This window comes from Chlamydotis macqueenii, chromosome 24 (genome assembly GCF_036417535.1).
Source record: "Chlamydotis macqueenii isolate bChlMac1 chromosome 24, bChlMac1.mat, whole genome shotgun sequence".
Classification (NCBI taxonomy): Eukaryota; Metazoa; Chordata; class Aves; order Otidiformes; family Otididae; genus Chlamydotis; species Chlamydotis macqueenii.
This window is the reverse complement of record NC_141579.1, coordinates 2,025,884-2,049,542: the sequence shown is the minus strand read 5'-3', so window position 1 is coordinate 2,049,542 and position 23,659 is coordinate 2,025,884. Positions and strand designations below refer to the sequence as shown.

The following is a 23,659-nucleotide window of genomic DNA, read 5'->3' as shown; positions in this document are numbered from 1 at the left end:
GGAGCATTTGTTGGCAAATCTGGTTAATAGCAAAACTGACCCTACAGGTGAGAGAGCAGTCTGCATCAGAATCATTTCCTAATTGTGAGGTTTTTGCTGCAGACCATCAGCTTTTTTTTTTTTCTTTCCCTGTTACTGATCTTATAGGTGGCTTTTTTTTTCTCTAAAATGATTATACTTGTGAGAAGTGTGATGCTGCAATTCTTCCCCACTCACTTTTGCACAGAGGGGACCTGGAGACATACGTTTGCTAGTTTTCCAGATATTACCATGACAGAATTCTTTTGCTCTTCTCTCTGGAGCATATGGTGATGCTAAAATGGATGCATCACATCCATCTTTTGAGTTTTCCTGTCAGAACTTCTTTCTTTGATGCATTCTGTTACATTTTTTCCAGCTTTGTTTCCCCCGATTTCTTTGTTAGACTCTTCTTCAAGCCAAGGACATCCATGCGGCAAATCTCTCTCTGATGCCGGGGAGGATGCGTTTGTCAGACAAAGGCTGAGTGGTTTGTGATACAGCAAAGGAAGAATGTTTCTACAAAAGTCATGAAGAAGCCAGATTAACTTCCAGCGTTCCAGTTATAACACTGTCACTTGGCCTTGAAATGCCGGAAAATTCCTCTGCTGTAGCTCTGTGGTTTTGGCTGTTTCTTTTGCTGTATTCTGAGATTCTGTGCGTACAGTTTCATGAGGATGTTTTTGTTGGCTGTGAACGTAGTCAGAGGTGCTGAGGTGCTCGGAGTGAGGAAGGGAGGCCAGAAGCAAAGCTGCAGTCCAGCTGGCAGTGGGCAGACATAGTACTCTCCTGTTCTTCAGAGTGATGTCTTTATGAGGTGAGAACTAGCAGGAGTTAGAGCACAACAAGTGAAGTTTATTTTTGTAAGAATTTGTTGTAGATTTGGTCTTTGGCCAGCTGGAGAAAACAGTCTCTCTTTACTTCTTAGATGGTTTTGCAGAGCACCCACTGCATTTCTCGGTGCTTTTAGAGTCTTGTGTATTCTGTGAGTGAACAAGCTCTCCAGTTCTCTTTCCCACAAGTGTTTTCAAGAAAACGTATTTTGTTTTTGAAGCAAAAACTGGTTCTGTGCAATAACTGCCCTCACATTGTGCAAACACTGCCTCCCCCCCCTTTTTTTTTTTTCCTTTCTTTGAACATGCCATTTTGGGTAAGTACTGCAAATCTATAGATGGTGGAAGCGGGTTACGTTGCTCGCCTGTATATCTTCTCCTTGTATTTTTCCTGTCTGTTAAGCAGAATACAAAACAAATCAGTCTTGACTACTGGGAAATGACAAGGTGTTGAAATGAGTCAGCTTGGCACCTCACATACTTCTTGTTGGTGTGTGACGGGGTTGCATTACCGAGCGATAAGCAGCACATGTATCTGGAATTTGGACTCACCCATTGTTTACATGTTTATTTTTTGTCGCTCTTCCTTCTACGTTTGTACTTCCTCTTCATCATGTCTATACGTGAAAAACACTGATAGCCAGTAGAATTGATAGTCAATATAATACCCAGCCAGGTATTAAGGACAGGAGTTTTGAGGAAGGAGGCTCACAAAATGCAAAGCAGCTACTAGCACGTAAGGGTGTGGCCTTTTGGGAAGCCTGCCTAGGCTTTAGCCTGGAAAACACTCTTCTTGTTCCCCTCCCTCAGTTATTCTCTTGGTTTCTTTCTTGTTGGGAATCACTCTTGCCTTTTGCTGCAACAAGAGTTCTCTTTCTGCCCCTGTTTAATTCTCTAAAGCTTGTCCAGACTTGTATTTAAGTGCAAAATATCAACATATATTGTTTATCATTTGCGTTAAAATTGATAATGCCTTTGTCTAGATAAGATGTGGTACCTGCTGGTTCCTGCTAAAATGACTGTATTAAAGACCTGGTTTCAAACAGAACTTGACCTGTACCTATCTAATGCATACTAAGGTCAGTTTTCCTAAAATCGTAGAATGGTTTGGGTTGGAAGAGACCTTAGAGATCATCTAGTTCCAACCCCCCTGCAATGGGCAGGGGTACCTTCCACTAGACCAGTTTGCTCAAAGCCCCATCCAACCTGGCCTTGGACACTTCTAGGGATGGGACATCCACAGCTTCTCAGGGCAATGTGTTCCAGTGCCTCACCACCCTCACAGTAAAGAATTTCCTTATATCTAATCTAAGCCTACCCTCTTTCAGCTTAAAGCCATTACCCCTCATCCTGTTACTACCTGCCCTTGCCAAAAGTCCCTCTCCAGCTTTCTCGTGCGCTCAATCGCACCGTTCGTGTCACCGGCAAAGATGGTGAACAGTGCCAGCTTCACCAGCTTGGCAAGCCTGTGACCGAAGATGCCCTTGCCCTTCTCTGACAGACGGACCCCAGCAGCCCCCAGTAGACCAGGTTTCTCAAAGCAAATCTCATGGCCTCAGTAGGCGAACCCCTGTCTGTGGCACCAGTCCTGTAACCATTTGTGGGTTTGCCAGATGTGACTGGCCCTTTCAGAGCCCTTCCCTTTGACTGGGAGGATTGATGAAAAATCTATTTGTGCTCCTGAGTCCCTTTACCCCACTGCTCCCAGGGCTCTGTAAGCCTTGTCTTCAGACTGCTCCTGCCCACGTGAAACAGCAGCAGCAGGTAAAAGTCAGTGTCGTAGAGACTGTGGCCTTTGGAAAGTGAATACTGGATTTGGTATCTCCAAGTGTTCAGATCGACTGGTTGTGCCTTGCTTTTCAAGATGTGTTTATCAAAACCGAGCAGGTATTTGAAGTACGATAGTCTGTTAACGGGGACAAAAAGAAAGCAGGTGTGCGCTTCTTTCCTCTTTGACCTGGCAGAGGTTAGGTCCTTTCCTGTTGCACTCAGTTTCTTGTAGTCTTTTTAAGAAAATAACATGGAGAACTGTTTTCTGGAAAAAATTTTATTATCAAATTATTTCTATACAGCATTTTTACCCTTGGTAAGGTAATGTAGATCTATCTATGCACTGGCTTGGAATTCAGTTCCACCAAAAAAAAGAAAATCAGCAAACACCACCTTTAGTGCAAATTAATGCCTTAGATTATATAGATTTTCTGTCTTTTTTTTTCCCCTTTATATACGTTTTCCTCTCAGAGTGCTCTCCAAGTTCGTTTTTGAATGAGGGAAAATCGTGCTTGTTACAAAAACAGGTAGCATTTCAATTTCTAGACCAGTGTCAGCTTTACAGTACAGTGGGAGGTAATTTATCAACCTCTAAAGTCCTTAATTTCTTCATGAAATCCATGAAATTTCTTCACCTCTTCATGAGGCGAAGCCATGCTTGATATTGCACAGACAGGACGTTAAAGCAGCAGAGGCTGTGGCAGGTGGGGAAGAAGCTCTCCTCGAGAAGGAAGATGACCAGTGATAAGGACTGTTTCAGTAGTACATGTTCTTGTCCCACCAGCCTGCAGTAGGAGAAGGAAGGAGGGAAAACAAAATCAGTTATTTTTTCCTCAGAAAGGAAAAGTCATCCCTGGGAACAAATGGTCCATTTTTAAGCAGTCCACCCATCAGCGGCAGGTAAGGTATGAGTGAAAGGGTAGGAGAGGACAGCTTATATTACAATACTGAACTAGAAAAATCTACTTACTTCCTGGGTATCTCCTGATAAGCAGCTTACGGACTTCATCGTAGACCCATATCAAGATGGCAAATGGTACAGCCACAAACCAGTACTGAAACCTGGGAGAAGAGGTTCACATTCAGAGCCATCAAACTCCTCCACTGAATTTCTGCGGTCTCTGTTTATGCTATTTGATGTCACTAAAAGAGAATCTGGCCTTTGGGGCTCTTTTTTTTGGTCTTAATTTAAGCTCCTAAATGGTTAGAAATAAGATGATTTGCATGTAGACTTCCTAATCTTAAGTAGTTACTGAATTAATTTATTTGGTATACTGTTCAGAAGGAAATGTTGCCTAGTGGCAATATAGTGTCTGAAGATGGCAGAAAAATGGAACGTTTCTGACAGTGACCTATTCAAAATAAAAGTTACTTGCATAAAATTCCGTAAAATGGTACCTAATCTCACCAAAATATGGTGGATCCTGGAAAACATATTAAAATATTTGTTCTACGCAAGTAGGCTTCTGGATCCTCGGTATGAAATCTAGTAGAAAAAGCAGTGGTTTTTTTTGTTTTTTTTTTGTGGAAGCTATGAAAATAGTGCCCTTTTTGGTCAAGAAGTTTTCCACTCTGTTCTTCATAATGAATTTTCTCAAATATTTATCCTTGAATTGTGCTGCGTGGGTGTCCTGCTCCCATTTGCTGTTTCTGGCAGAATGGTAAGTCCATGTTTGTTTATACGTGGAGGGCAAGGGGAAGTACGCTAGCATCAAAACTCACCTCAGCGGTGTGAAGTTCAGGGCTGTAACATGTCCAAGACCATAGGTAAGAATCAGAGCAATTCCTATCTGGGAAAATATACCCACCCAGATGACTTTGTTCCTACGAAAAAAACCAAAGAGGAAGGGTTACATGCCTCTGTCCGCGCATGAAGACCTGAGGCCGTGATGCTCTGGTCGCCACCTTGAATGATCTGCATCAGGTGTGAGCCCCGCAGACGCGGTAGCATGAGGCGAGCGGCAGGCTCGGTAGCACTGTCTGAAGCCGTGTATGCCCGTGTCTGTCCTGGTCGCCTTCCTGACCTACCTAGATTAAAGCAAGCCTTAGGCAGTCTTGCAGCATGCGTTTGTCATGTCTTCTGGTTGCACTGTGAAAGTGCACGTTGTAACTCAGATATAAATGTAAGAAGGAAATAGACATAGGTGTAGGCTCTGTACCTGCAGATAAAGGCAGGAAAACACTTTGCTTTCTATCAGAAATACACTGACTAAATGCCAGCTTTTACGTGTGGCCTCCATCCCGACAGATATTTTTAACTCCCTGGCTTCCATAGTACTTTCTTAGGAAGTTTGACCAGCTGGTATCTCCTCAGAAGCTAAGGTTATCTCAGACAAATTGATAACTACGTAAAGAACTTAAGAAAATAATCTGTAGAGGAAACTCCCTTTTTTTTTTTTTTTTTTGTAGTAAACATTTTAATGAATGGAGGGGTTAGTTTTAAGCTGATGCATTTTCAGAGTAACCAGTACAATGTCTTTCTTAAAGAAAACTCGTATCATGAAGTAAAAAAGGGGTGAGGGAAGATGCAATAAAATGTTTGTCTGAGATTTGTGATTACTTGAAGTCAGATTTAGTCTTTGTTCAAAGACTGAGTGTGAGGGGCCTCAATCGCTGAGCTAACCTTCTAAAATTAGCACTAGGCTAACTTATCCTGCCATGTGTTAGGTAAAGGAAGAAATTTTTTACACTGAGGATGATAAAACACTGGCCCAGGTTGCCCAGAGAGGCAGTGGATGCCCCATCCCTGGAAACATTCCAGGCCAGGTTGGCCGGGGCTCTGAGCAACCTGATCTGGTTGGAGATGTCCCTGCTCCTGGCAGGGGGGTTGGACTGGGTGGGCTTTACGTATCCCTTCCAACCCAAACCATGCTGTGATTCTACAATAAAGAACATGTAAAACTTACCTGAAGAGGCCCTGCTGGAAGATGGAATTTCTTCGTGTTTTCCTGATGATCAAATCAGCGACTTGCTGGATTGTGATGCTGACGAAAAAGGCAGTGTAGCCCGTCCACTGCAGGTACCTCCTCTGGTATTTAGTCTGCAAAGCGGAGGAGAAATCAAATAGCAGTGCGCTCATATCTTGTGCAAATGACTGCAAACCTTGATAGTAGGATTTTCATTACTGAGGTGTAAGTGCAGAGTTATTCCCGATTTAGATACGTGATGATCAGATTTTGGCCGGTTGTTCTAGTCTGCTAGTTACTGTGGGTGAGTCATGAGGCTGAAGCACGAGCTTCTGGTGTGAGGAGGTATTTATATTGATTTATTAACGGCTTTTGTGCCTTGTGATTTCTGCAGAACAAGTGAGGGGGAGTGAAAAGTGGAGGGGGAGTCTGCAAAATACTTTACAGTAGTGCTGTTCAGAAGCAGGGCCGAGAGAATATGATGAGTCTAAACATAAAGTCCAGGGAAGGAGCATCTCCGGAAACTTTGAATCAGAAGAAGGGAAATTGTAGAACGAAAGAAAGAATGGAATCTGAGTGAAAGAGCTAGGTGGCAGGAAGCTCTGAAGAGTCTATCCTGAGGGACCATTAGACAAAAACTAATTGCATTTAAATCTCTCTTTCCCTAGTCCTTTGTTTTGGAGGAGAGCGTAAAATGTTTAAGAAACTGTTGAGCGAGAGGCAATGCAAGGATATTTGCAGGCTTCTTTACCCATTCCTGTCCATATGAATCCTCAAAGTCGTTAATGGCATTGCTTTCCCAGTTGACTCGCACGCCAAGCAGCGTGGAAGGGAGGAAACCTTGTTCAGCATACACGGTAAAATAGGTCACAAAGGCTCCCACCGACTGCATGATACCTGGAAAAGCAAAGAGGTAGAAATGAGGAAGAAGCAAAATTTAGGAGCGTTGGGGAATGTGCTGGATACCAGTGTTGATCTGTCTCCTATGGCATGAAACCTGCCGTGGGTCTAAAGGTAGCGTTAGAGCTCTTGGTGCTTTAAGGTTCTTGACCTCTGTTGTGTTGTTGAATAATGAGCAACAGAAGGAAGTTAGTAAGTTTGTCTATGAGGACAGAGGAAGAAGCTGAGTTTCAACTCCTCCTTTTCTAAAGAACTAATCAACTTGACTCCATCTTGGTTTGTTGATATAAGACAGTGTTTCAGGGAACAGGCCAACCTACCGATCTGCAGGTAGGAGTATACAGCGAGCTGCTCGTTCACCAGCCTGTCTGTCTTTTTGTTACGAGGTCTCCTGTTCATAATATCGCTTTCAGCTTTTTCATAGGCTAATGCGACAGAGGGGATCTGCAAGAGAAACAAACCATCAGGAGGCTTGGTTTGCTGCTTCTCAGATGCTTACCAGAAAAGTTTCAGTGCTCAAGTGGTTCTGTTGACACTGCAGCAATCTGTACTATCTCTTGATTGAAACACACTTTTATTTTGCACACTGCTGAGTTTTGCTTGGGTCAGAATTCTTTTATTTCCGCTCCCCCTCTGCAGGGTGTTTTCCCCACTCTTCTTTCTCTATACCTGGCTGCTTTTAATCTAGCCCTCTACTGTTTCGCTAGCTTGTTATTCAACCTCAGGGTAAGGCAACTAAATCTTCCATCCCTCCGCATGTCCCTTTGCACCCAGCCCCTCTCACTTGTCCTGATAGTCCGGCAGAAAATAACTGAAAAGACACCAACTTACAATGTCTGTGCCCAGGTCAATGAACAGGATGGTGATAGTGCCGATGGGCATTGGGATGCTGGCAATAATGTAGATGAGAAAGGGACAGAGCTCAGCAATATTCTTAGTCAGGGTGTAGGCAATTGTTTTCTTGAGGTTGTCAAAGATCAGGCGGCCTGGAAGAAGAGGAAACACTTCTGTAAAAGCTGATTGTTAACGGTGTTTTCCAGGAAAAAGTTCAATTTTTAACTAAATGAAGTTAAAACATTTACTGCTACTTTCCTCACATTTCCTCATGTATTTGTTTTTTTTTTTTAAACTACTAACCTACCTTCCCTTCAAGTCTTCTGAAAATCAAAGTGAAAATTAAAAAATCTCTTTGAATGAGAAAGATCGAGGAAAAAGTCCCGTTCTACAGTATGCTGTAATGGAAACCACAAGCTCTTCACAGTGAAAGAATAGTGGAGTATGTGTTGCTGTCATAGCTGGAGCACAGTGAAGGTGATGTGTGAGCAAGTAATGGAGTGAAAACGTAGCAAAAACAATTGATATCTTTGTGAGGCTCAGAGCTGCGTAAGAACAAGATGGGAAGTGCTTTTCTCTGGAGCTTGAACAAGCAGTGATAGCAGACCGATGCGATGTATGAGAGAGGGGGATGATTTCTTTATTATCTGTTTGTCATGTGTCTATAAATAGAATTAATTCCAAGTTTTTCCAAATATCAAAATCCCATTTCCAAATCCAGAAAGAAAAAAAGGAGGAGGGTGAGCCTAAGAGGAAAGGATCAGGAGGATCCGCCAGTGCTGTGTGCCTGTCAGCAGATTTCAGCTAAGAAATTGGATAGCAACATTATTTTTACCTTCCTCCACTCCCGTGACAATCGAAGCAAAGTTATCATCCAGCAGTACCATGTCAGCTGCATTTTTAGCTGCATCAGAGCCAGCAATACCCATAGCAATTCCAATATCCGCTTTTTTGAGAGCAGGGGAGTCATTGACTCCATCTCCTGTCACGGCAACAACTGCTCCCTGGAATACACAAAAGGATCCACACGTGGGGTTTTTGAGGAGATGGTGCTCGCTTCCCATAAGGACAGTCTGCTCCCGGCACACTCCCTGTCTTTAAACCTCTAGAAGACAGGTGCTGCTGATATGGAGTTCCGAATCCTCTTCCCACCCACTTAAAACATAGCCAGTGATCAGAAAGATGTCAGGTAGGATTAATAAACTGAGGCTTTCGTGTGATAGATGTCTGTATCTGAGTTTGTCATCTAGACTCCCTTCGTAGTAGAGAGAAATGGGAAACTCAGGGATGTGATTTGTTACATCCTAAAGTAGACATCTGAATTAGATGTACTTAAAATGCAGTTAATGTGATCACTTCTTTCTGTGAGGGGGCTGAAAAATTTCAACATCTATCTGTATGTAATTGTCAGTCTGTGCTAGAATTGCACTAGTAATCCAAAAGATGCAAAACTCTGATTATTCGAGTCAGCTTCTTTGTTATCTTCCAGTGAAACCAGCTAAAGGTCCTCTTCTAGTTGATGCAGAAGTTGCTGGCTTGATAGCAATGCAGAGCATTCCGAGTGGGAAAAAGCCTGACAAACTGATTAATACAAATGCTGAATGTCCTGTCCCTGTGGGGATTTAGCAGAGTGTCGCTACCTATAAATAATGTCGTGTACAGAAGGGCTTATAAGCTCTAAGTACTAAACATAGCATGTAGGCTGGCTGGTTGGCGTTGTGGGGGGAGGGTGTTCCTCTTCATCCTTTGAAGGGCCAATCTGCCAGAAGTGTGGGTGTCCAAGCAGTGCAGAACACATTTACCCCCTGTCTGCCAAAGGCCATTCAAAAAGAAAATAAAAAAGATTAAATGGAAAAAGTTTTCCTTTTTTTTTTTCTTTCCTGACAGCAGTTCAGACTTAAACGTAAAGGGCTGATACTGCTCATTGGAAAAATAAAAATAAAATAATGTCTCGTGCCACATCTCCTTCCCTGCAAAGTTCAGGTGCAGCAGTAATGCGGCTTTCGATTCGCAGCGTCTACTTGGAAAACATCATATCACCTTTTGATGACAATTGCATCTTTTCCAGAGCTCTGTACATTGTCGTTTCCTTCCCTTCTGCCTCTTCTGCTGGCTGTCCTCCACGCTCCTGTACATACTGTCGCCCATGGATGGGACAAACCCTCTTGAAATCCTGCTTTCTATGGGTTGTTTTCTAGTCTTTGAAAGTAACATAGGTAAGGCTCAGTCCTAGATAACTCATGCTGTGGCATTTTGTGGGATTCGTACCCCGTTTCGCTTCTAAACATTCCTGTGGGTGGGAAGTGCGTGGATCTAAATGGCCACAAGAGATAAGATGAGAGGATGTGGTAACATGATGCTTTTATCTGGGTTTGGAGAATTCCTGAAGGAAGGCTCCTTCCCAAAAAGGGCACAGTCTCCACCCAGGAGGCATGATGTGCAGCATAGCCAGAGTTTCTCGGAATTACACGCGAAAGACAGACCCTCGGTACAGCTCCAAGCCAATCAAACTTAGGCAAAGCTCATTTTGTCGATCGGAGTTCAGAGTCTGTACCAGGAATTTGAGTAGCTTGGATTCTGTCCAGACAGCGTCCGTGGCAATCTGTTAGATAATGTTCTTGCACAGTGAAAAGAGTATAAACAGAGCTTAGGGAGCATTGGAAATTGGCTCCCACCCTCTCATCTCGGGGATGATTTCTGTGGAAACCTCCTGTCTCATGAGTGCCCCGTAGCCATATCTGTGTATGACCTTTTACAGCTCTTACTCACCTGTCTTTGGCAGCCTTCAACTATAACCAGTTTCTGCTGAGGCGACGTCCGGGCAAAGACTATCTCTGAGTGGTTGCACAGGATTTCATCCAGCTGCTCCAAGCTCATGTCCTTCAGCTCCATCCCGTTAACTACTGCTGCCGTAGCTTCTCTGTAAGAGCCACGGGAAGGCTGGGTAAATTGTCAGATCAAAAGGCTTGGATAAAAATAGTGCACTCATAGAACGCATGAGGCTTGCTAGTAAGGGAAAGCAGCAAATTGAGTTAATTTCAGAAGCATCAGTTGTTAATCAGCAGGTGTTGAATGAAAGCCACTGTAGAAATCCAGAGTGGATTACAGTTACCTAGATACTGAGGGAGTAATTGAAGCTTCTTCCTGAGCAGACACAGCAGCAGAAAATGCAATTTAAAGAGGGTGGGACGGTGGAAGAGGAAGACATTTTGTCTTAAAGAGCTTTTATGTTTCTCTTATGACGTTATTTTTTTCACATTTAATGGGTGAAAGAGGAATTTGGTCTGATGGTCCTTAGGTCGTGTGATTGTGAATTTTGCTTTTCAGATGTGTGTGTTTTGTCAAATGGGCAGCGACAGCAAAGTCCAGCATGGGCTGCAAGTTGCAGTTCGCTAGGTTTTTTCCAAGGGCCAGTGAAGATGACAGCCACTGACCTAGACACACAGGTAGAGGTGAGACGCTTAATGGACCCATAGGTATCCCCTGTTCTCTGTTCTCTTACCGTCTGTTGACTTGCTCAACAGGAACGTTGAGGCGCTTAGCGATATCCTCCACAGTCTCGCTGGTGGCTGAGATGATGCCTACGCTCTTGGCAATGGCCTTCGCCGTGATGGGATGGTCGCCAGTGACCATGATAACCTGAGGAAGCACGAGTGACAAATGATATATGCAAAGGCTGGAGGGAGATAAGGCGAAATGTTGTTGCTGCAGACCAGGAAGCAGTTTAGAGTCTGAACTTGGAAAACTCTGCTATGTACATAACGATGACAGATTATGACTATTACTTAATTAGCTCTATATTGACATCTGGTCGGTCTCTACCTCTCGTTACTGGTGCTATTTTATCAGGGCTGTAAAGGAAGAAATTGTCACAAGCAGCAAGGTTAAAATAATGCAGAATAAAGAAGCCTTTATATAAGAATTTATATTAGGTATACTCTATGGTGAGAGTTCGTTAGGAAATTGCATCTTAAAATGGATCCTTGTGACTGAGATGCCCTTACAGATAAGGCACAGGTTTTTTTTCTCATTTTTCCTGAAGAAAAGTTGCCGGATCAGTCTTCAGACTACAGAAAATTTCATCAGGACTGGGACTTGGGATTGATCTCGTCTGAGATCAGTGATTCCAAATACTGATTTTCCTTTATTTAGGTGGACTGCCTCTCTGCCTAGAGCTGAAAGTTTGCTTGTGGGTCCCCTGGGAGTGAAATTAGGAGAATTACTGCTTCAGGTTCAACTTGAACCGTTTTGAGATTAGTGATAAAAAAGTTGCTAACAGATGTAGCTGTGTCCTAATGCCTTTTCAAGAACTGTTTCTGTTACCTGACGTTGTCTACAAGCAAGTAATTCTAGCTGGCGTGGTTTCTATATTCTAGAAGTGGATCTGATGGGACAGTATCTGAGCTTTTCCAAATTTGGATTTCCAATTCTGGGGTTCTGTGCACTTCTTATAGTCTGATTCCCACTTCAATTCAAGTGTTTTGCCTTTCAGGGCCTTCAAGTAGTTTCTTTAAGTTACAGTTGTAGAATAGTATCAACAAACATTTAGATTTTTGGTAGTTGTTCCTAGAAAGATATTTAATGACAATGTGGTGGAAGGTATTAAGTTCTGTTATCGTGAGTCTCTCTGCAGAATTACAGTATTTTTCATTGTAAAATCCCTACCTTGATGCCAGCACTGCGGCATTTTGAGACAGCGTCTGGCACCGTGGAACGCGGTGGGTCAATCATAGATAAGAGCCCAACAAAGCACAGGTTGGAGGTTGGGAAGTTCATGGAGTCTGTGTCGAAGGGGTAGGTGTCTGGAAACTCGTCTTCGGGCAGGTACAAGTGACAGAAACCTGGAAAGAAACTTAGGTTGGTGTGATGTACAGGAAATAGTGAGAGAAAGGAGAGCTTGCTGGATAGCATCAGGCTTTCTTCTTGTTCGTAAAACTCCAGTGCGTGTAATCGTTAGGTTTCTATGGAGGGTTTTTTAACCTACTATTGTCATCTTCACATCACGGTTTATATAGAACCAGTGTTTCACACAGCAAAGCTGGTGATACTGCCAGCAGGGAAGAGCGTTTTCCTTTGTGGATTAATTGTGAGGTTTTTTGGCTGCTCAGTCTGGCAGGTCAACACCAGTATAGACCAGTAAGGGCATCCTTGCCAGAGAGAGCTTATGGCATGTCAGTGTGGTTTTAATGCTCGGCGTAGGAGGCTGTACGCTTTCCTTTTTTCCCCTCCACTGCAAGAGTGATGAAGTCCAGACACACTGGGTTGTACCAGAATCTTAAACCCCATTTTAGCCCACCATTCTCTGATAGTCCCTCTAGTTGGACTCACCCAGCACTCTCTCTCCCATGCCCCCCAGCTCCATGTATGCAGTTTGGAAAGCTTCTGCTTTTTCGCTGTCCAGTGGTTCTTCTTTGCCGTTGATCATGATGGTGCTACATCTCTCTAAAATCCTCTCTGGGGCACCTTTCATCACCAGCAGAAAGCGTTTGTCGTTGGGATCGTCAGTCTCGTGAATGGAAAGCTGTGTGCCACAAATGTGGAATTATTTGAAAGAGCATACGTGGTCCTCATTTGTTTCTAGTTTTGATCACTTTGCATGGAAGTGATGTTTCTTCTTATCCGTGAGGATATCTTACATTCCATCAAATGGAATGAACTACATTTATTGTAGCTTAGATTTCCTCTGTCACTGAATTACCCCATTAACATCTCGAGGGCACAAATAGTCACGTTAGACCCAGTGACAGAAACGGTTTAAGTTGGAAACACTCTGACATAATTTTCCCAAACGAAACACACCTGGAATTTGTTGGTAGAGTTGAAAGGGATTTCAGCCACTTTCTTGTTCCGTGCTCTAATATTCATTACGTCACCCAAAATGACTTCTGCAAATTTCAGCAGAGCTGTTTCAGAGGCATCACCTACCACAACTCTCTGTGTGCAAAAGAAGAGACAGTTTATAGCACATGTACTTCCGCGCTTCCATCAGGAGAGCTTGCTGCCTTCTATAACATGTTGTATGATTAAGCGGCAATGAATCCATGCATCTACATTGCCACATCCAGGTTGTCCTGGAAAATTATTACAGTAAAAAAAATTGGGACATCTGTTTTGCACTTGCCGCTAGAAATAAGCGACATCAAAGAGATTAAATCAGTGCTTGATTCTGTGAAAGCATGAGATTTGTGAGCACTTTCAGGTTTGTTTGGAAGCTTTGTAATGCATTTCCAGGGTAGCAGCGGGCGTGTATGGGTGAGCCAAGTGATGCGCGAAATCAAGCGATGGTGAGTGAGACACTGGTGGAGTAGACAGCAGAAATCAGGGGTTGTTCTGGTAGCCTAGTCACCAGAATTTTCTGCCTTCAGCAGTCATACGTTAATGAAGGCATGTTTACTATAAGTAGTAACTTAGAAGATTGTTATGGTAAAATGAAGGAGGTTTCTAAAGCCAAACGGAACGACTTATGTCGTTGTTCTTTCAGCGGAAGAGAAATAAGCTGCTAAAAAGTAGGCAGTACCTTCATTATTGGGAGATTCTCCTGTCCCGGTCTGAATTCTGCCCGGTTGCAGAGAGTTACAATTTTTGATAGTGCTGTCCATGATGGAGAACTTTGATCAAAAGGCTGGGCTGAGAGGAAACAAAATAAATATTGCATCCCTTAGCATGTTATGTGATGGAAGTAGAGGCTAAAGTTAGAAACGAGGATTGAATTATTTGCAGAAGAAAATTGCTTTTTTGAGAGGTTCTCAGAGAACTAATTTGACACAAACCATTATATCTATAATTTAGCAGTTCTGCCAAGGTTGCTTAGATGATATTTTTGTGTTTATTTCCCTACTAAGTTTACTGTCAGCAAAAGGATCTGGATTAGAACCTCCTCCAGACTTACTTTCTGAGAGTGGAGCTCAAATATTAATTCTTTTTTTTCACATCTCTATATGGCTAAGAATGGACTTTCCTGTTGCACAAGACACTTGTATGTGGAAGGAAAACACGTCTATTTTAGCTATGAAAAGAGAGTCTCACTGACATCAGCTTGACAGCCAGTGGGTGTGAAACACCATGGGTTCGATCCAAGTAGTTCCCTCTTCCCAGATCCCCCAGTGCCATATTTACTTGTTTGATCTTCGCTGGTGTCAGCTGAGTAGATCTGATTGTCAAACCAGAGGTGGGCAACAGTCATCCTGTTCTGTGTGAGGGTCCCGGTCTTGTCGGAACAGATGATGGAGGTGGAACCGAGTGTTTCTACAGCTTCCAAGTTCTTCACCAAACAGTTCTTCTTCGCCATCCGTTTGGCAGTCAGCGACAGGCTCACCTGGCAGAAGTGAAGAAGTTCAGCTTGCTGCTAGTGAGGTACAGTTAGAGGACGATGCAGTGAGGTTCTGCTAGGTGTTTTTGTGGGGGTTTTGTTAGGAAGAGAACTTTTTTAAAAAAAAAAATTATCTTTTGGTTGACTGCAGTGTATTTTTTTTTCTTTTTTTTAATAGCATTAGTAAAGTCACAGGTTTGACTGTAACTAGCAAAAATGCTTTTGCTGCTGAGAGGAACCTGCTTGCCCGCTGATAGAAGTAAGAATGCTGTATCAGTTAAGAGGCTGTTCTAGATGGAAGAACCTACAATAGGGAGGAGCTCCTAATCACCAATTTAATGAATCCTGAAATGATTCTCTTCATTCTTGCCGTACTGCTGGTTGTTCGTTTTTGACGTACTTTAGGGCTAACTACTTAGCAGGTGAGCTGCTTCTCAGCCAGGGATTCCAGTGATGCTTTGTAGGTGTTGGTAAGGGGGATTTTTGTGTGACTTTTAGGGGTACAGTAGTCTCCCTTTCAAATAGGAACAGGCTGTGGGGAAACGAGTCACATCATTCTACTGGTTGGCAACTGAGGGAGAAGGATACTTGAAGAACTTTATTTCAAACGGGATCGTTGTGCTGAAGGTTTTAAGATTCATGGCTCAGTTATGCCAGAATTCCCAAATGACATGTTTGTCCTTTCCGTTTTAAACTCAACCCCTATCTCAAACTCCACTCAAACAAGTCACTTAATAGATAATCTGTTCTTCACTCATTAGTGTGGCACTGTAATGAACTTAGAAGTGATGAATTACAGTAACAGGTGAAGAACTACAGTGGCCAGCGGTGAATTCAAACACAGACTTACTGTTACTGTGGCTAGCAGTCCCTCTGGCACGTTTGCCACAATGATGCCGATGAGAAAGATGATGGAGTCTAGGATCATGTATCGCAAAGAAACAGATATGATGAAGAAGAGAACACCGATGGAAATGGCCACTCCTGCCACCAGGTAGACAAAATGTTCTATCTCAATAGCAATGGGTGTTTTCTCATTTCCCACTCCAGATGCGAGAGAGGCGATCCGCCCGATGATAGTGCGATCCCCAGTGTTGATTACGATGCCAGTAGCAGTGCCTGCAAAGAAATAAAATACTCAGCTCCAGGAGGGACTACTCCTGTCTTCTGCATCCAGTAGTGATTGGTGAAGACCCTTCTCAGCCTTAAAACAAACATCTTACCGCTTGATACTAAGCATGACCAGCTTGGTGCTTAAGGCTTTATTTTGGTGTGCCTGGGACAATAGTTTCTTCTGAGCAGTTAAACCTTTCTGGAATTCCTTGAAGTAGAATTGCTAACTCAATTTTATGCAGCACCCTGTACAGGTGCCGTTTCTGGAGGCCCTCGTCTCTGTTTGTACGCACCTTCCACACAGGTGGTGGAGTAGAATGCAATGTTCCTGGTCTCCAAGGGGTTCTCGTGGGTAAAGTCGCAGGAACGAGACTGTGGTTCCGATTCCCCTGTGAGTGAAGAATTGTCCACCTTTAATGAAATGGAGACATGCCCGTGTTAAAGTTAGTCATATGCAGTTACGTCTAGCCCAGAAGGCAAGGTGGCAGCACATTTCATAATCTGTGAGACGTCATAGTCTCTCCGTGCCTTTTCTCTGAAAGAGCTGCCATTGTCACTGAGAGAATCCATTTCTGTGGGAATTCAGTTCAGTCAGTGTGTTTCTGTTGGTGGGATTTTCCGTAGCAGCCTGAAAGGAAACACGGTTTGAAGATCTGCCTCCAGGTCTGTGGAAACTCTTAATACTGTATTGGTATTTCTGCCTCTTTCCTGGCAAAGCGCATTGCTGGAACATGGTATGTGGACCTCGTGGCTTCTTTTGATGTTCAGGGAGTGGAGATTTTAGTCCTAGATGAGCTCAACATCACCACATAGCTTCTGTACTCGGTGATTTAATTAGATTCTGTCTAGTTAAAGCTCTAGAAATTCATCTTGGGTGCGCAGAAACTCTTTATATGTAATAAAAATCTCTAAACTATGTTTTTCCTCTTTCCTCGTGCTCTACAAAATACTATTTACCTTACAACCCTGAGTAAAGATCAGACGAATGTCTGCTGGGATCCTGTCTCCACCCTTTATTTCCACGATGTCTCCAACCACCAACTGGTCTGCTGGCAATTCCTTCTTTTCTGCGTCTCTGATGACAAGAGCTTGCTGCAAGACAGAAGTGTGACAAGAATTAGCGTTGTGCCATTCTCTAAACCTCCTACCAAGAGGTAAATTCAAGTTAGGCTTATTGTGCTTTTGTCACTTTGAGGTGACCAAAAGTCGTTTGGACTTTTGTCTCAAATGGTTATTCTCACCTGTGGAATCATTTTACTGAAGCTGGCCATGATGTTTGTGCTTTTAGCTTCTTGGTAGTAAGCAAAGATACCAGTGAGGATGACAACCAGTGCCAGGACTACACCAAGGTAGAGCTAATCAATAAAAGATAGAATCTGGTTAATTTAAGACAAGCGTTCAGCAATTCCTCTGCAGAATAAATCAATAGTTCTAGATTGTTTGAGAAGATTCTTAAAATGAAGTATTGGTAAGGTTAAAAGACAGTTTAAGGAAAGAACTTTCAAGTTTTGCCCTGCTAATGATCAAGTCAAGCTTTTTGAGTATGAAAAGGGCTTTTAATAGGAAGTTTTCCGTCTCTCTAAAAGCCTTCTCTAAACTAAACCTGACACAAACCTGAACAAATTATATTCCTAGCAGAGCGTAACTCGTAAGGGAAGCGGAGTCAAAGACTCTAGAGTCCTGTGTGGCCTTCAGTATTGCTCTTATGAGTACTCAAGTATTTTGATTATGGGCAATGGTTATAAAACCTGTGGATAGGCGCTCTTAGGGAGAAGCGGTATGTCAGGTATTTGAGCATTTATCAGAAATGTTTGGTAGTAGAGGGAGAGTCCTGAAAGAGTAAAAGGCCTCCTTGTAGTTACTGAGTAACTGTGGAGTAGTATTGAAATTGTCAAAGGGTCAAATACTCACTTTGTGGTTATTCAAATACTTACATTGTCAAAGGGTGATTCAGCTCCCTGGGCAATCTGAATGCCAGATGAAATCCAGGAGAAGACAGCTCCTATCCATAAGAGGATGGAAAACCCTCCCACCATCTGCTTGAGGAACTTAACAATTTCAGGAGTGGCTTTGGGAGGAGTGAGCGAGTTGAGACCATCCCGAGCCAAAATCTCTGCTGCTCTTGCACTAGAGAGACCCTGCAAAAGTAAATGACATGTTTAAAACAGAGTCGCAGAAAACAGGTTTTTGCCTCAACTCAGAACAAATTTGCGTGCCGTTTTTTCATTAAACGTTGTTTGTGTCTCTACTCTGGCCACTTTGCAATGCTTTGATATTTGAATGTCAGATGTCAAAGGGACTCAGGTGTAGTTTCTCAAATCTAGTGTTTTCTTCAAGATAAAATCACTTCCAGTGCGCTCTCTTGCTGTAGATTATTACAGACACTGCCAGTGAAAAATGAATTGTAACGAAATTGAAATATCAGAGAAAAACTTTAGAAAAGCTGAGGTCCCAGTGCGAACTTTGCAGTTGTGTTTTCTGCAGGGATTTTGATTTCAAAACAGTAGCTCAGACTTTATCAGACTTGAGAGAAACTCCACTTTGAATCCAGGTCAGTGCCGCACGTTGACTTGCTGGTTGAAGCTTTCCTGGGAGCTGTTGCGTTGTACATCCACATGCGTGTATCTGTGTGTGAGTTTGTTGATTTGAATGTTTTCCTACTGCTTCTGAGAAGCTTTGGGTAAGCCAGAGGCAAAGTACGGCAGCCGATTCAGGCAGTTTCTTACTGATGCCCTGTGGACTTACTTTGGTGATACTCGTTCCATACTTCTCCTCCAGGTCGGAAGTGCTGAGTTTGTGGTCATCCTGGGTTCCAAAAGAAAGAGAAAGTGATAGTGAGCAGAATGTCAGACTGTTAAAAATGTTATTATTTCAGGATCTGGAGAACGTTCAAGCTGCCTGGATCTGGGACCATGGATCCAGTTGCTAGTATGACATCCCCCTTTCATGAATAGACAATATGCAGTTTGCATATTGATAAGCAAAATATCTTCTACTGGAAAATGGTATTTTATTTTGATTTTTGGAGTACTTTTGTAAATAAGTCTCTCCTCCAGCAAATCTGTCACAAGAACAGAACGGTGTTTTCATGTTAATACTGTTTGCGACAAATGTCTGTGCTTCTTTTAGATAACTAGTTCCTCTTTACGTGCTGGAGGACTCCAGCGCTCAGTACCCTGGGCAATATGTTGATAGAAGAAAGGGTGCGGTGTCAGAATATGTGTGACAACACTCTGCACTTGTTTGACAAGGTAGGGTATGTGAAATTATTTGTCACAGTCTTGTGGAAAGAAGCAGCAGGTTCTAACCATCTTTATTAAAAAGGATGTCAGAGAGGGAAATCCCAAAGCTCTTCTCCTTTCCCTGCAGTGACACCTCTGTGGTATCGTTGACCTAATTATATCTGGCGCCGAACTGAGATTTAGAAGCCAAGAATTTGAGAGATCTCGGAATTGTTTTCACAGAGTGATTCATTGGTACTTGGATGAGTCAATTAACTTGTCTGTGCTTTGGTTTCTCTGCGGGAACATGAGAGTAATGTTACATCTCCTCATGGCAAAGGAAAAGATACACTGGGAATTGTTCAGCTGGTACTGGGAAGGTCTTGGAAACATGATGGGCAAACTGATGGCTCATTCTGGGGTTTCCTTACCTTTGAAACACCATCTAGCCCAGAAGTTGCCTCTGCCTTGATTTGCTCTCAAAGCAATTCAGAAAAGAGGTCGGTATAATTACCTTCATTTTCAAATTGGGAAACTGAAACGTGTAGAGAGGAAGCAACATTTCTAAGATTAGCCAGCAGGTCAGTGGCAAGTCAGAAGTAAAATACAAGTTTTTTGAGCTTAGAGCTCTGTCCTTGAAGTGCAGTGCAGTTAGTTTGGGGGGAAAAAAAAAAAAAACAAAAACAACAAACCACTGTGCTTAAAGGTGAGGCATGCTTTTAGATCTACTAGAAATCTCTGGAGCAAAATGTTGTCCTGGCTGACTGTGCAGGTTCCCAGGAAATACTGTGATTACACTTATTCCATCTGGGGAATAACTCTTCTTTGGGGAGATAATGTTCTGTACCATTGGTGGCTTAATTAAGCCAGAATCATTCTTCCGTGATAGGTATTAATCTTGCACCTTTTTTTTTTTTCTGGCACACTTCAGGAGCATGAGGAAGCAAATCCTTCCCTGAGTTAGGATTGTCAGTGCAGCGTGGATTCTGTTAAAATGATTGGCATTTACCTCCCCTTCACCAGACTTCATTCAGACAGTGGGTAGAGGCTGTTCTGCCAGGTGTAATGGGAGCTTAGCAACACTCACCAGCTCCAGTTCTTTCTTAAGATCTTCAGTCTTCTTTTTTCTCTTGTTGCCTTTCAAATCTTTGTACTTCTCCTCATCTCCCGTCTCTGTTTTCTCTAGATCTTTTGTCCCATAGATCTCAACCGAGTAAATATCGGACTTTTTCTGTAAAAGAAATAAGATTTTGGCATTGTTGGAAATGTTTGCTGGGACTTGAAGGAAGCAGTAAAAATTAACCACAAACCAGTCATACTCTACTTTTTTTAGACAAGCTACAACCTGCGACTGTCTTTTTCTCCTGGCAACTGACTGCTAGTTCCTGTCTTATCCTGAGATCTCCCCAGCGTGTGTTGCAGCATTCATGGTCAGGTGTCCAGCAGATGTAAATTACAGTGATTTCTTTAGAGATGTGCAGCACTTCCAGTAGTTTTTGATCTAACACAAAGCGTAGGAATACTGCCCCAGGGTCTCAGCATTGCTAGTGAAAACCGTTAGGTCATTTATCAGCTCCAAGGAAGAGATCAGTGTAAGAGGAACAGATTTTTAAAGGAAAGCAGAGGGAAAAAATATTAATTGAGAACTTGCCTGTTCCTGGTGCTTTTTAGGTATGTGATGTCAAGATTTACTTTTCTTTTTTAAGTAAAATTAATATTTACACGTTTATATTTGCACTCGATCGAGAAACGGAGGCAAACACTGTACTGGTAGGCAAGGAGAAACACGCCTGGTTCCACCTAGAGCTCAGAACTGACAGGGAGCTAGCAAACTCTTCGCTCATTTTTGCCAGTCCTAGTGCCAGGTACAGGAAACTGTTAACCTAGGGAAGCTGCCAAAGCTCTGACAATGTGATTTATTTTTCTTCTTAGTTGATAACTTGGGTGGGGGGTGCTGTTTCCTAACCTGAAGTTAATTCTGTAGTCTGAAGGGCAAACTTCCTGTGTTGCTAATTTACCAGCTTCTATAATCATAACGTTCCCGATCCTAATTATCTTGTAAACTACATGGCGTGCCTTGGAAGTGCTGTTGGTTGACCCCATTTCAGAAGCTTCCTTACAGATTAACCATCAGAGCTCCGTGAGAGTCATACTGGATCTTACCTGATGGTGTGCTGTGCTAGTGGGACAGGTGAGCGAATATCTCTGAGGAGTTGAGAGTAGGTATCTTAATTACATGCAGGCTAAACCAGAGAGCTCAAGTCATGGAAACAGCGAGAAAATAAAAGGATTGGAACATGTTATTACTGAATACAATTCTGAACTCAGAAGTGGCATCTTATCCTCAGGTGCCCTTTAATTAGAGGAATGTTGAATTCTTGACATTGTATCTTGAGGCAGGAAAAGGCTGAGAGCTGGTGAGTAGCTGGGGGAGTTAAAAATCTGAAATCCTTTTCCTAAAGCACTTGAATTTGCTTGGTGATACGTATCCCAGATAAAGAACATGTCTGTTACCACAAATTATATTATTTCTGCGTTGCTGAAGATTACAATCTAGTTTATCTATTGGGATTTTTCCTTCACGTTCCTCCTTCTCCGCCTTCTCTCTTTAACTGTCCCATCCAAAATTCTGTTCAGCTTTTCAAATCCCCGTAAAGTAGAGAGACCAGGAGAGAAAGAAGACAGTTATCTATCCTGAGAACTTGGCAGACAGAGGAGAATAATAAAGAAAATTAATGAAGCTAATCAAATCTATTGCTCACTTCTATGCATGATCTACATTTAACCTTTAACCTGTACATTTTCAGAAAATCTCAGATTCTGGCATTTGCAAAAGCGATAGTGTTTATGAAACTGTTGATTATGTATGAAACTAGCTAGTCCTAAAATTCTTCCCCATCCAGTCTGATCTCTTTACTTTTTAGGATCAGAGGTGCATGCCTGTGTAGAGGGCAGCTTTCAGTCATTACACTGGATGCCCAACAGTGTCCAGTATCGGTTCAATTTTTCACTTAGCTCATATATACACACACACACGTGTATATTTTATGTATGCATTTGTATGTTAAAACTTAAATAAAAGCATGTTCTTAAGAAGAAACACACGGACAGTAACAACAATTCCATGAAGAGTGTACTCACCTTTACCATCCTGGTGAGTTTATTCCTTTCCGGATGGAACGAAACAGCCAAGCCAAGGTCTCTGTACGAAGAGCAAAAGCCCAGCTGGAGAATGAAGAAGCTCAGAGCAGTTTTGGCTGCTGGAGTGCAAAAGCTCGCAGAGGCTGTAGTTCCCTCTCAGCTGGCGAGCAGACGTTAGCTGGAATCCTGCTTCCACTTCGGCATCGTTCGGGCAGGACGAGTTTGTTGTCCCAACCTGCGGAGAAAGAGCACTCTTTGCTAGTGCTTTATAAATCAGCATCTTGTGCTGCCACTCCACCCCTCCCCTTCCAGGTCCAGCCCATCTTCTGTTTCACCTGTAGTAGGTGGAAAAATACCACAGTAATGGGCATGTGGGTTTCAGGTCAGATAGTTTCTAATTATTCCTTTGTATTGTTTGCTCACAACTAGGGAACAGGTGTATTATTCATCTTGCTAGAAGCCAAGAGTTTCCTTTGGAGACTTTCCAACACTGGACTCCCCTTCTGATTTCCAGCTGTCATGGCAACGCACGGTGGGGTGAAGGCACTCTGTGCACGTTTTCTCTTGCCTGTTTAGATGATGTTCTGTCTGCCTGCCTAGGGTCTGTCGAAGTCAGGTTCCTGCCCTGTTTGGATACTAACAGGGCCTTAGAGGAGTGGTGCTCCTTCAAGCCTCTTAACTTGGACTTCAGTTTTAATTCTTGCGTTGCCTTTCTTGTGGTTTTAACCTTCATGCTTAGCTGAAAAAAAAGCACTTTCCAGTGCACTTACCTGAAGAGCTTATATAAATTGTTTGTCTAGCACCAATTACTAGCTGCCATACAGGAGTGATAATGAGGTTTATGACACTTTTGATGCCTGACGTATCTCATCACTGAGAAGTAAAGTTAACTTCTCCACCTCTGAAATTTAACTGACGAAAAACTAAGTCAAATATAGTGAAAGATTTTCTGTAACGCTATTTGGAGGAAGACTGTCTTTCATCTGTCTGACAGAACTGGTCTCGCTGAACAGCACAGCATTTCAGCAGTTGGTCTTTTACATTCTATAATTCCTGAGCTTCAAATTGCATCATTTGAGATGCTGCGTGGTACCACAGTCACTAGCAGATGACTCAAATTGTGGGGAGAGATACAGCCTGTTAATGGAGATAACTAACGCTGACCGTTTCAAGCCAAAAGTGTAAGCTGTTAGTGTAGGGAAGACTACCAAGAAACACCCTGTACTGCTTCAACAGGAGCATGAATAAATTAATGTGCAAATCATGGACCGGTCTGCAGTGTTTCGAGTATCATACCTCCTGAAACAGCACTGATATTAGAAAGCAAAGCTGTTTCCACTTCTCAGTTTATGTGTGTTGGTCTCTTTCCATGGAATTCTTTAGTCTCAGAGTGTTACGCAAGATACAGAAGTGTGTCTGGAAAAGTTTCACGTTCAGTTTCTGCTCTTTGTTGTGTTGAGAACCGGCTTGTGTCCTGCGCCTTGAATATAAACCTTCTCATCTGTGTATAAGCATTGGGGATTTCCCAATACGTGCCATGTGCAAGAGCAGTCAGATATTGACTGCGTCCAGTGAATCTGCCTGCGTCATGTGCTACCCATTATGAGATTGACC

General features: G+C 42.8%; 1 protein-coding gene across 1 annotated transcript; it reads right to left on the bottom strand.

The window, feature by feature from the left end:
- Positions 1-2,896: 2,896 nt before the first annotated feature.
- Positions 2,897-22,239, bottom strand: ATP12A (ATPase H+/K+ transporting non-gastric alpha2 subunit). Its single transcript, XM_010117721.2, has 23 exons — positions 22,046-22,239; positions 19,992-20,135; positions 18,429-18,488; positions 17,618-17,821; positions 16,925-17,038; positions 16,641-16,775; positions 15,977-16,094; positions 15,421-15,689; positions 14,378-14,576; positions 13,779-13,888; positions 13,061-13,195; positions 12,590-12,782; positions 11,927-12,102; positions 10,764-10,900; positions 10,031-10,181; positions 8,097-8,265; positions 7,259-7,413; positions 6,748-6,871; positions 6,279-6,424; positions 5,528-5,661; positions 4,344-4,445; positions 3,592-3,683; positions 2,897-3,406 (listed from the first exon to the last, which is right to left on the bottom strand). Exons 1-23 carry the CDS (start codon positions 22,052-22,054, stop codon positions 3,378-3,380), a joined length of 3,105 nt encoding a protein of 1,034 aa, XP_010116023.1. The 5' UTR covers positions 22,055-22,239; the 3' UTR covers positions 2,897-3,377.
- Between the last annotated feature and the right edge of the window lie 1,420 nt (positions 22,240-23,659).